Source organism: Athene cunicularia (assembly GCF_003259725.1).
Source record: "Athene cunicularia isolate RWA chromosome 9 unlocalized genomic scaffold, athCun1 chr9_part1, whole genome shotgun sequence".
In the NCBI taxonomy this organism is placed as follows: Eukaryota; Metazoa; Chordata; class Aves; order Strigiformes; family Strigidae; genus Athene; species Athene cunicularia.
The window spans coordinates 1,708,810-1,721,325 of record NW_020799110.1 but is presented as its reverse complement, the minus strand read 5'-3'; the positions used below and the strand labels follow the sequence as shown (position 1 = coordinate 1,721,325).

The following is a 12,516-nucleotide window of genomic DNA, read 5'->3' as shown; positions in this document are numbered from 1 at the left end:
AAAAAAAAAAAAAAAAAAAAGGATAGAAAATTAGGGTAGAGAAAACCAGCACATAGTATCCATGTTAAACCTGACTAGGAAGAGTAGAAGGCCAAGGAAAAAGGGTGGGCAGTTCTTCAGAGCTTCAGGTCTGGAAGAGGCCAAAACACTTGTATTTCTTTCAGAACAGTGCAGAAAATATACAGTTTCTTACTATGAAATTTGTTATATTGTCATGGTGTTGTAAAACAGCATAAAAGCAACAGAAGGTTAATTAGGAACCAGAAATCCTCCAGTAAAATAAGACTAAAAAAAAAAATAAAAAATCACTCATGACAATGATAAGTGAAGGAAGGGCAGAGGGGAAAAAGTCTTTGAAACTTTCCTTTTACGTTTTGTTTTCTCATGTCTACCCCAAAATGCATATTTGGTGCCCCAATCTGAAGGCTTAGGAACTGAAAATGTGCTCCAGGCCCATCAAAAGGACAAATATTTTCAAAGTATGACTTCTTGTTCTAAGTTTAAAGTTATCATGATGTGATAAAGTAGAGCACAGAAAAACCTGTAAGTATGAGCTGAAAGAGAACAACTTGAAGGCTCAAATCATTGTGCCCTAAAAATATAAATGTGGCTCTGAAGTCTACTCTTAACTACTGGAGTTCTTAAGAGTCCAGAACTCCCCCTTCAACTGGGACCTTCACAAACCTGCCAGCAGCATCTGCAGGCTCCCGTTTCTGAGGATCAGCGCCACAAGCAGTCCCCAAGATTTTCATAATTTAATATTCTGTATCATCCCTTCAGAGACTGAACTGTAAGCTTACCAGCATTCTTGCCCTGAGAACCCTTTACCATGTTACTGGGAGATCATAAGTAAAAATTTCAGAACTGTGAAACTCTCAGTACTGTGGAATTTAATTAAAAATACTAAAATTTTATTACAAAATAAGATGAAATATTTGATCATTTCCCTTTGGGAGTGTGTGCAGGAGAAATACCTCCAAAACGCCTTCTGGCCTTTTTCACTTCAAATGTATTGACTGTTTCTAAACTATTAAGGAATTTAAAACTTGCTCCCAGAGAATATGATGGAAGATGATTTAAAACAAGTATTACACTATATATGTTAAATCTAATAAAAGACAACTCTTACTTGTATTTTAAACTTCTTTGGAATTAAATTACATAATACACATACACAAGAATAACATCAGACTAGATAATATGCTCTGACCTTTCTGTTTTCGATTCACTGTCAGCTCGATAGTGTTCAAGGTCTTGGTAAAGAGACTGCAATTCTGCTTGAAGCCCTTTTTCCCGTTCGATACTTCCTTCATAAAATTTAATCTCTTTCTCCATTGCTTTCACTTTTTCTTCCATCACCTTAAATTCATGAAGTATCAAATAGCTGATTCCACAGTATTTACACACTGTCTCGTCCCGGGACATCTAGAAAAAAAATAAAATTTTAAAAGCGTTTGTAAGAAAGGAGTCAAAAAAACCCACCAGAATGACACTAAATAATAATAATAACAACAATAATAATAATAAATCTGAGTATTTTATACTGCTCTGGAGCATTTATGATCAGATGATGTTATTGCTTTAACAAATAATAAAGACAAAATTCTACATTAGCAAAATGAAATCAAGCTATAGCAGTACTTTCGCTTCCTGGAAACTTCACAAGATACATCAACTACACCATTTGCTATGTGAGAACTCCCACTGGCATTCTCAACTGAAGTACATCTGAATTATGTCTGATGTATTAATTTAAAATAAAATGCTGTGTTTTACAAAAGTTACCTCCTTAACGAATTTGTGACCACCCGAGCCAGAAAAACGTTATTTACGGTGTTTTTTTCACAACTCCTATCCAACTGAAGTAGGCAAGATGAAAAGTGGAAAGTGAATAGAATGATGTAACCCAGCAATCTTTACAGAAATAATTCAGATGACTAAAGGGACTAATTATTATGATGCAGCGTCCGTGGCACTCGAGCGTGGTGGAAAACGTAACCCATCTACTATGTATGATGTATTCACCACTGATTAAAAAAATACAGAGTATATAATACATATCTAATTGAAAGATTTCTTAAATTGAGAAACGTACTTTTGTAAGTGATCAAATTATTAAGCTTATAGTAAGCAAGTCTTCATAAATACGAACAGGTAGATGTGCTCTGACTTTGATATGTACTTATTACTCAGTCTATCGGTTATTCCTGTGTCTTTTATTTCACTTCCAGAAAAAAAAAAAATGCTCAGTTTACAAGTGATGCCAAACCGGACCTGCCCAAGAAATGGATATGGAGTGAGTAAGTCAGCCAGACACACCCGAGGAGGTCTGACACTTCAGAGGGGATGTGTAAGCATCTGCTCATGGGCACAGCCCCCTGCACACGACAGGTCTTACCCCGTGCTTGGCTCACGAGCGGAGATGTTTAGAACTCAGACTAGGTCAGAGGACACCCACAGTACAGCTAAAGAGACAACCTCAGAGCAACAAATAGAAAAGGTGTTGGTAAGCTTGCAGACATGAAAGATAAATGATGGGTGGCAGCTGGCAGAGCGTGCGTTTGGGGATGGAGAGCTTAAAACATGCTTCAACCCCTCCTGCAACTATCAACTGTCCCAGGGATTTTAACACAATGACATGCGAAAATCAGGAAGCTGGAAAACTGCAAACAGTTTAAGTCAAAGAATATAAGAATCCCTTGTTTTACAGCAAAACGTTTTGAGATGGAATAAACAGAAAGAAATCATACTTCAATGAAAAAAAAAAAAAAACAGCTTTCAAAAATCATAAACTAAAGACTCATCCCACGATTCAATAAACTTTAGCACTTTAAATATAGCTTGATAAAAACGGTATTTCAGGATGCCCTGGAATTACCAGGCCAAGCTTTATTTTCCAATCTCTTAGTTTTGCCCCAGTTTAAAATACCCCTAGTTACAGTTGCTCTGAATGAGCTGAAAATGCAAGTTTATTTTTCCTGGCAGCTGCAAACTGTGCTTGGAAATATGAAACTGTTATTCAGGATAACTACCATAAAGTTCCAAAGCACTAAAATTACTATATTGAAAAAGGACAAAATGAGCTGTTATAAGGAGCACGGGAGGGGGGCTCTTATCCCCAAAAGAACACTGTGCTCTCTTGCAGCACCACCACTGCTGTCTTTCAAATAAACAGAAATTTCACTTGGTACAAGGATTAAAAACAAAATAAACAATTGGGGTCCTGAACTGAAAATGTTTTATGCAAGTACTAAAACTTTTTCGTTTTCAAATTCAACTTTATTACTGAACTTAAAAATAAATGAAGTCATAGAACAATAAATATTCTCCATCTGGACTTAGCGGGAAACAGGTCCCGTTCACATCCATTCCTCAGGTGAAGTAAAAACTTGTGAGGACTTCAGAGCAGGTTGGATTTTTAAAGTATTTGTGGCGTATTTAAAAAATAAATAAATAAAGAAATGAAAGGAAAGTCCTAAGGCTTTATATTACTGCAGTAAGGAAAGAAAGTTCTGTCTTTTAATCAGAACCTTGTGGGCTTCTGTACATGCACAATTATCCTGCAGTACACCGTACCCAGACTGAATTAGTTTTAAAATCTCTACCTGTAGTATGAGTAGCTGCTTCCTAACACCAGTAATGAACTTGGCATGGGTTGAGTGATGCTCAACAGGCAAGCCAGCCCAAACTAAATTTGACGCTGCCGTAGATTAACACCAATAAGCAAGCTAACCGATTTAAACCCAGCACATGTATATGCCAATATGCTTAGAAACTTAACAGGGCCCAGCTGAAGGTGAATAGCTCCAAAGAGCAAAGCCTGGACTGGGCAGAGCAAGGGGCGCACTAATCTGAATTCTCATCCTAAAGCCAAGATTCCTCTCTCGTGCCCACAGAGGTCAAATCACAAGCAGGACTTTTGCTTTTTTTCCCTCTCCTCCCCTCTCTTCTGCATTGCAACAACACGAGTCCTCCTCACTGATACTTAAAACATCTCCTGAAATTCCTGAGCTGTTCGGACATTTTTCAGAGGTTGCTGAAACTTCACACAGACAGGTACGGAGAAATGCTGCCAAGCTGTAGATGCTGATTCCATTCAGCCAAAATAATGACAAATCTTAGGGCTACACCAGCTTAAAGGTCAGAACCAGAAAGCATTTTATAGCTTTGAAGACCACTTACAAACAGAATGGGTTTGGGTTTTGCACTTTCCAAGAGATACAACATTACTTTGCCTATGTGTGTATTTCTCTGCTGCCACCCTTCAGTAATTTGTGAACAAGAACGTTTGGTCATTTCTAACCAATTCTGACACAGAGGGCAGAAATATTTAAGTGTCTAAAGGTTTTAGACAACCAGGCAGGCAAGAAAGGCTTCCTAAGTTCCCTCCTGAAGAAAATTCTGCAGTGTGAGCACAGTCCCTATCAGATATCAGATAATCCGCACAGGAGAGAGTTTTATAAATGGTCTGTCCAGGAGAAAAGATTCCAGTAGACCTTGTATCTTAGACACCAAAGTTGATCAACCATTACACAAAAGTCCGTAGGAAACAAATTTTCATCAGTCCTTATGCTTATAAAGCTACCTTTCCTGGAATAATAATATCACTGAGTATTCCATACACAATTATTTTCGTTTTCTGATTCCATATTTCACTATTTACATTTGATCAAAAGATTGTTGTCATCTTTTCAAATGAAAAGCAGAAAAAAAGGAAAATCAGGAGAAAAGCAGAGTTTGGAAGGAATAGAAAAGGAAACTATCAGAGCTCTAACTAGAAAGGGAACTGTGCATGTCCTTAGCAGTGAGAATAAGCAGTGAATAGAAAAAAAAAATCAATTAGGAATTAAAAAACCAAACAGAAGGAAATTTCAGTCCTGTGATTTTGCTCAGCCTGGACAGGGAAACTCAAAGCAAACAGGACTTGTAGCAGAGGGATACTACAAAAACCTCTGCTGTATGAGTTAGCACAATGGTACTGCATGCACAGTAACAACATGAAAAGAAAAATAAACTGAGGACAGAGTGCTTGAACTAGGAAGCTGTTTGCTCCTTAAGATTTTGAGCTACAGTTCTGATACACATTACCCCAGATGCTATAAGGGACGAGAGCCATGTCCAGAACAAACCGTATCACAAGGTAGCTCTGATATTCCAGCAGCTGTTCCACTACAGCATCTGTGGGAGTAGTTCTAACTCAGAGCTGCATTCGGTTTTGGAAGAACTAATATTATTCCATGGTTACACAGATTTCTTTAGCTACCAAGGGCAAGTGGAGAACTGAGCCAAGATGGATAGTCACTCATATTACATCTGTCTGACTCAGTACCGTAAGCATCTGTAGAGCAGAAGTTATAAGGAAAAAAGAAAAAAAAATGGCTTTGGTGGTCTGGGCCATTTTTAGCCTTTTGAATGACAAGACAGGAATTTATATCGTTTCAACTTCACCAAATAACTACAGGGAGCATCAGCTTGTGCACTGCTATTCTTCTCCGCCGGTATTTCAGATTCCACCCACAAAAACTACCACGATAAAGAGAGAAATTCTTGTTAAAAGAAAAACAATCTACTTTCTCACTTAGCAGTGCCTTGGTATTACAACATCCAGCATATGGATCGCTTATGCTAGAAACAGTCTGTTACAAGCAGCTAATAAATAGCCATGACACTTAAAAGCCAGAACTTAAGTCCTCAATTAATGAGATTTAAAAGAAAAAAAAAAAAAGCAAAGCAGGCAGCTTTGAATATGTTTCTGTGCATCACTGAAATAAAAACATAGAGCCACGAGCACAGATGTACTCCTTGTACATTAATTTTACAGCGCAGGGGAGGGAGAGCCTAAGGGAACTGCGGCACTCACCATCCTCCTTGCATCACCCGGTGCTGCTCAGGCACATAACGCAGTAGTAGCGGCTCTGCCTCCCTCCCCGGGCGGTCTGTCAGGACTGAGACCGCTTTAGCAAGGACTGGCCAAATAACAAAAGACCCTGTATTTGTCTACGTGACACTTGTAGCCGAACAATACATACAACTCAAGAAAAAAAAAAAAAAACAAATCAATATCATGCTGCAGCTGGGTGCTCTTAAATTATTTCTGTATATTGATTGTTTTATTTTACTTTTACTTGATTCTACCTTATTATTTGAATCTCCTTTCTTTTTGGTTTACTCCTCCTCTCCCCTACTACTTTCATTTCTCTCATTCTGTTTGTCCCTCTCCTGACAAACCGGCCAATCCCTATTACAGAAAAAGAAATCGTTACTCAAACCACACAATCGATTTCCCAGGAAGAAAGCAGAGCCTTCTGCTGTATATGCAAAACTGAAGAGTTATTTGATTGAAATTGATCTTCTTTTTTTATTCAAAGAAAGATTTTAAAGATCCTCAGGAGAAACATCACTTCTTTTAAAAAAAAAAAAAGTTTATTGAGTCAAGTTTTCAGTCAGCGTCTACTCAGAACGTAATACAGATTGTAATGCTAAGCCATGCTGCACACATAATTATTTGCTCCACTTCCATAAAATAGCAGTTGCAACATAAAAATCACAGTACTTGCTTTGAATACATATGAATAGCGTAGAAATATGCTTGTAGTAAAAACAGAATGTCCTGCTCTCAAAAGCTTCATTCAAAACATGCCCTGAAATAATCAGTTTGTCACGACAGGAAATAATACTCGGATTTCAGGTAGCTTTAATTTTTTCCTGCCCGTGAATAAAGCGGACTAATGAATCATAAAAGACTGTGTTGCACTGCTAGTAACCGCACACACTCACACAAGCCCTGCAAATATCTAACACATGTCCAACAGGCCGCGCAGACCTTACTGGTACTCGTAAGTCTTCGGGGATGTGTTAGGGCACACTCCAGCTCTCAGCACGTCGCGGAGCTGAGAACCGAACCGCAGGACGCCGCGACAGAAACGCCATGCCTGCACAGACAACAGGTCATGGAGCCCGTTGTTAACCGTACCTCTGCCCGACGATACGGACTGCTTGCATCTGTAGTTACAACAGTTGGGAAGCCCCTCCTAGCTCCAACCCAACTGCTTGTGATGCCAGGGATGCTGCAATCCCTCCAACTCCTAGCAGCGTGCTTGGCCACCAGTTGTAGAAAGGGTATAGAAAAGCCTGACTATAGTGAATACAGCCCCAACCTTATGAGAAAAGCTGGAGTACAGTGAATGCAGCCCTAGTCTTACGAGTATAGCAAGAGATCAAAATCCTCTGCTGCCCGAGGTGACCACCAGTGACTCCAGAATTCTCCCACTAGGAATGGAAGGTCATTATCCAAGTTCTGCTGTCACAAATGCTCTGTCCTGCTCACAGGACACAGTGGTAACAAAACAGGCTGCCTTTGCTGTCTGGGAACCGGTTTTCCCAAATCAACTACGGGTCCATGGCTACCTGGTTCACTGTTGAGAGCTTTCCATCGCTTTAGGCTATAACACGTGGGCTTATACCAAAAATAAGTAGATATTTCCTAACATTTGCCAAGCATACTACAGCCACTCAGAACATTCACATAGCTGGAGTGCGTCAACCCAACGAAATCTAGAAGCTAAAAATTCTGTAGCCAAATACTGAAAATCTCCAGTGGGCAAATCACAAACATCATCTTAAGAAGCATTCATGAGGTACATGACATCAGGACTCTGAAAAAACCTCCTGCCATTCTGCTACTAATGTGCTCATCTGGACGGCATGAATGGAAATGCTGCTTCTAAATCCATACTGAAACTCTAAGTACCAAATACGTAGCTATGTCGTTCACTTCTACAAAGCTAAACTCGGTGGGCAGGACAAATTCTTTAGCTAATTAATGCAACTGGAACTTTGTAAAAACCTATTAAAAAAAAAAAAAAACAGGTTCAAAACCAGCAAGAAAAATTAAGGATAACATAATGTGCTCGTAAAGATACCATAATGTGCTCAATCTATAGCACACATGGGAAATCTACTAAGTAACCATCCGCTACTAGTAACGTACGTGATGTTTTGTGGATAGTTAAGATACCACGGAACGTTCTGTACTGATGTATAACACAGCTTCAAAGTTCCTGCTCCGCTTGCTTTCTTAAACTCCTAGGGTGAGCGAACTACCAATCTGTAAGGCTATCTTGTCTTCAATTCATTTCACGATTTATATTAAGCAAAGGTTATTTGTTTGCCAAATAAATTATAAAATTAAATAGAACTGTTTGTTTGGTACTTTGAAAAGACGGGGTGTCATTTTACTGTCTTATGCAGGTGGCTGCTGCTTTGTTGCCTGGCCTCAGTAAGATCTTCCGGGAAAAAGTGCATTTTCCCACCTGTTCACATTAAATGGACAACAATGCTGAAAGAAGCAGAACTCTAATAAAGTTCACAAGCATATAAAAGATGAGTCTACTACTAGCAAGAGACAACTAACAAGGTGAAATATAACTTTATTTTCTCTTGAGGAAAAAAAAAAAACCTAAACCAAAGCACCCATTCCAAAAAGAACTCAAAGAACAAAAAGAGAACTCCCCCAAAATACCCAACCATAACATCGAGTAAAGGAAACATTAAGTTCTCTTTTACCATTCGGTGGTCAATAATACCTTCAGACTGAGATTGATGGCATAAAACTTACATGAAAAAGTAGGGATTACCAGCCAGCGACCTCTGCAAATTTCCTTCTACAGCCCTGTGACAGTACACTGACAAGAAAACGTAGGGTTGCACTGAGGCAAACCAACCAGCTTACTCACTGAGCTAAAACACCGGCTATCCGACACACCAAACCTGCAAACATCACGTCCCAGAAGCGTACAAGCGTCCCTAAGGCTGAGAATCAGAGAACACCCTCCCTAAAAACGGTCACAGATGGCTTGGACTTGTCATGGACTGACTTGGTTGTTTCCCTCCCTGGAAGTTACCGATTCCCCGGTGTCTGCTGCCAGACCAGCAGCAGCTGTTCTCCACATTTGCCATCACCACCGCTCCATGTGGCATAGCTTCCTTGGAAACTTCCAGGGAAAACCAACTCTTCCTGACAGACGTGCTCAGTGAGGGAATCAAAGTGCTAAAAGGCAAAGACACAACTCTGGGGTTTTTAAAATTTCTTTAGAAACAAACCATGATTTAGATCTTTATTAATAATTAGTTCCTATGTGGCTATAAATACAAAAAAAAAAACAAACCCAAAAACCAAAACTATAAGCTTTCATAACGGACACGTGGATGTTTATTTACCTGTTGATTTATTTTCTTTTCATTTAGCACTCATTTGCAATGCATATCACGTGAAAGAGGTATGAGAGCAGTAGAAGGAAAGCGAGCAGGAGGGGGAGAGAAAAGAGGGCCATGTGAAATTCCTACCTGACTCTCTACGGCAAAACTGATCAGAACAGGATGGACTAAAGTCCCTTCAACATCTATCATTTCATTAACAAAACACCAAGAAATCTCTTCCCCTCTAGATTAAAACTTCTTTTAAAATTTAATAAACATAACGGGCAACATCTACTGGACCCAGTCTGCAAACACTCAATTTATATCAACTTCTGCCATGACATCCATGGCTTTACTCTGACGGGTCTGTCTCTGTGGCAGGCTTGGGCAGTAGAACAGTCTGCAGAGTAGGCTCTTCCAGGCGGACACAAGATGCTCCCTTCCCTTCTCCCTCTCAGTACTACCCGCTAGAATAGTGCCACTTTGGAGGCAGCTATGTCACTGCTCCAAGTATTGATAAACACCTTGTGAAGCTCCTCCATCTGCTAAGAGCACAAGGAGAGGAACGCTGAGACCTGGGGTCTATGTCCTTTCTCTTGAGACAGCTGCTTGATCCCTTGTCAGCACTACAGCCCACCCTCCAGCAGGGCAACGCAGAACGGCACCTAGCAGGGAATATTCTTCAGCCTGCAGCTGAAATCACAACGCTTACCACACTCCCTCCAGACACATGCTCCTTTGGCGAGCAAACCGCATGTTGGGAGCATGTGCTCAGTTTGGCAGAGTGATCTACAGCTGGCACAAGTTCTGCATATGTTGGGAGCAGTCTAAAAGAAAAGACTCCAAAAGAGATGCTATAAAATCCAAGAAGCAGGGAATGTGAAGGGAATAACAACTTGTGTACATCAAAGGTAGAAAATACAAGGACAGGAAATTGTGAGAATGACTTGTAATCAAGCTCTGTATCTTGTAACTGTACGGCGCCTACAATGCAAGGCAGCTGAGACGAGGAGCAGCAAAGGATACGTCAAACCCTGACACTGAACCGATCCCACAATCTCGGGCGGCCGTTGCTGTAGAGCTCACACATCTCACACTGGGGCTGTCACCTCAGTGGTAGGATGGGACAGCAACGTGAGCCTGTTCGGGTACGTATCTGAAGTACTGATGTGCCTTCTGCATATAAATCTTTTTGTTAAAGGCACACCGCAAAACTGCGGATCTCAGGAGTTGGCCTGCCCACTTACTCCAAAGCAGCGGTTTGCCTTGCTTGTCCCCCACTGTGCCACGGGAGGAATTCCACAACTCTCCTGGGTGAGCTGCCCCAGAGCTCAGCCCCCCCTGCATCTAGAGTTTTATCACGTCATCCAAAGCAAGTCCAGAAAGAGGAGGGTAAGATTCAATTTTCAGCTGGGGATGAAGGACAACCAACATCTTCCTACACATGTGAATACCGGTACTGGGCCCTCAAGTATTTTTCAGAATAAGCAAACCCAGTTCTATTAACCCTTCCTAGAAGAACAAGATTTTTAATCTCTTCGCTATTTTTGCATTTTTCCAGATTCCCATCAACCATGTTATTTTTCTTAAGATCTGCAGCTCAGAACTGATGCCTTAACAGCTCTGAGCCGAGGAATAAAGGCCCTTTTCACGTGCAATTCCTATACTAACACATTTAATACTTGCTTTCTTTGCAACGTCACTTTGTTAGTATTATTCTGCTTATGGCCTGATTACAGACCTCAGTGTTAGGTTTGCCAAGGAAGCCTTATCAGTTACTGTGTATTTTGTATTAATGTACTGGACTTTCTCTTTTTAAATACGCCTTATTCTTACTAAGAATATAAAGCTTAATGCTGTTCCCAGAGTGCTCACAACCCCTCCCAGACTGGCATCAGTGTATTCCTTCTTGTAATCTAAAATCCTAGCTCAATGAAAAACAGCACCCATCAACACTCCTACTGAAAGAAGTAACGTCACCCCCTTTGCGTTCCCAGTTTGTGCCTGCACTCACACCTGCTCCCTCCTCGTTCGAGCATATGCATAGCACATGGATCAGGAACAACATGGGGAACTGATCCAAGTGAGAGGCAGCTCAAGTGCCACCAAACTACAGCCTTAAGTCATTAATGGAAATACTGAGCAGTACTAGATCCAGAACAATTCCCTCATGTACTTCATCCAACAATCTGGCACAACTGTTTTGCTGAGAAACTTGCATGCATTTTTGCTAACCACCTTTTCCTGTTGATGCTTGAGAAACAATTTCTAAATAAACAACGGTATCTGGTATCTTCCCTGCTACGAAAACAGCTGGTAATGAGCCTGCACATTTCCCAGGCCCTTCCCCACCCCTTCTTTAAGGGCAAGTATTCCTTTTCCCTTCCTTTGGCTATTTTACCCATTCTTGAATTCTCAGAAATCATCACTGATGGCTCAAAAATTGTCTCAACAACTTCCTGGACTATTCCAGGGAGAATTTCTCCAGGCTGTGCTAGCCTAAGCACATAAAACTTTTAAATTACTTGTTGATTATTAGATGCATACCAAAAACTGAGGACAGCGGGGTGTTTCACTGCCAAAAACTTCATAATGATACAAAACGTGACTCGTGTTCCACTTGTGCGCATCACCAAAGAGCCTCCCCAAAAGTTAACCCATATAAACAGCACCATTGTTACTTTGGTAATAACTTGTCTCCCAAACAAAACAACAGCCTCACACACCAGGAGAAGATACAAGAACTGATGAAGGGGAATGTTCTGTTCCTATTTGTATTGACACTGCTTAGGAACAATTACACATTATGCTCTGCAGTCTTTCCAAATTTACAGCAACAAAACGTGCTGCGTGGGGGAAAATTTGAAAGTCACCTGGCAGCGGTAACACCATTAACTAAATGTGCTCCTCTACAGTGTTCCTATAGGATTAGTGTGTAATGACACTTCATATATAGCGACAAAACTCAGAACAGACCCAATCTAACACCAAGACCAATGTGTACCAGATATCTACCAGTGTTTAAAGGTCAGTGAAATACCTCTAAATTACTGCAGCTTCTGGTCTCTAAACGGTTTGGTTTGTGTACTTCCACCGTTCCATACCTTTCGAATCTCCTCGGGCAGCGGGTGAACGTGCCGCTCCATGGCCTCCTGGAAACGCTGCGCCGGGCTCAGGGAACCTGCCAGAGGTGACAGGGAGGGTCAGAACCTGCCCTCGGCAACGGGGCCACGCGGCCCAGGCCAGCGCCGAGAGGCCTCCCCAGGCCCGCACCGCCTGCTCGGGGACAGGCCGCGGCTGCCGGCACCAGCGGAGCCC

General features: G+C 41.0%; 1 protein-coding gene across 4 annotated transcripts in view; it reads right to left on the bottom strand.

Annotated features, from left to right (window-relative positions):
• Positions 1-12,444, bottom strand: part of LEKR1 (leucine, glutamate and lysine rich 1) — a 60,499-nt gene extending 48,055 nt beyond the window's left edge. For 2 of the 4 annotated variants that reach the window (XR_003399050.1, XM_026855226.1), the window contains exons 1-2: positions 12,303-12,442; positions 1,211-1,425 (exon numbers count right to left, since the gene is read on the bottom strand). Coding sequence is in view for 3 of the 4 variants with exons in the window: in XM_026855226.1 (XP_026711027.1) it covers positions 1,211-1,425; positions 12,303-12,344 (257 nt within the window). In the remaining variant the exon portion in view is untranslated. Of the gene's footprint in view, positions 1-1,210; positions 1,426-12,302 lie in introns of all 4 variants that reach the window. The other 2 variants (XM_026855229.1, XM_026855227.1) reach the window with 2 other exon arrangements.
• Between the last annotated feature and the right edge of the window lie 72 nt (positions 12,445-12,516).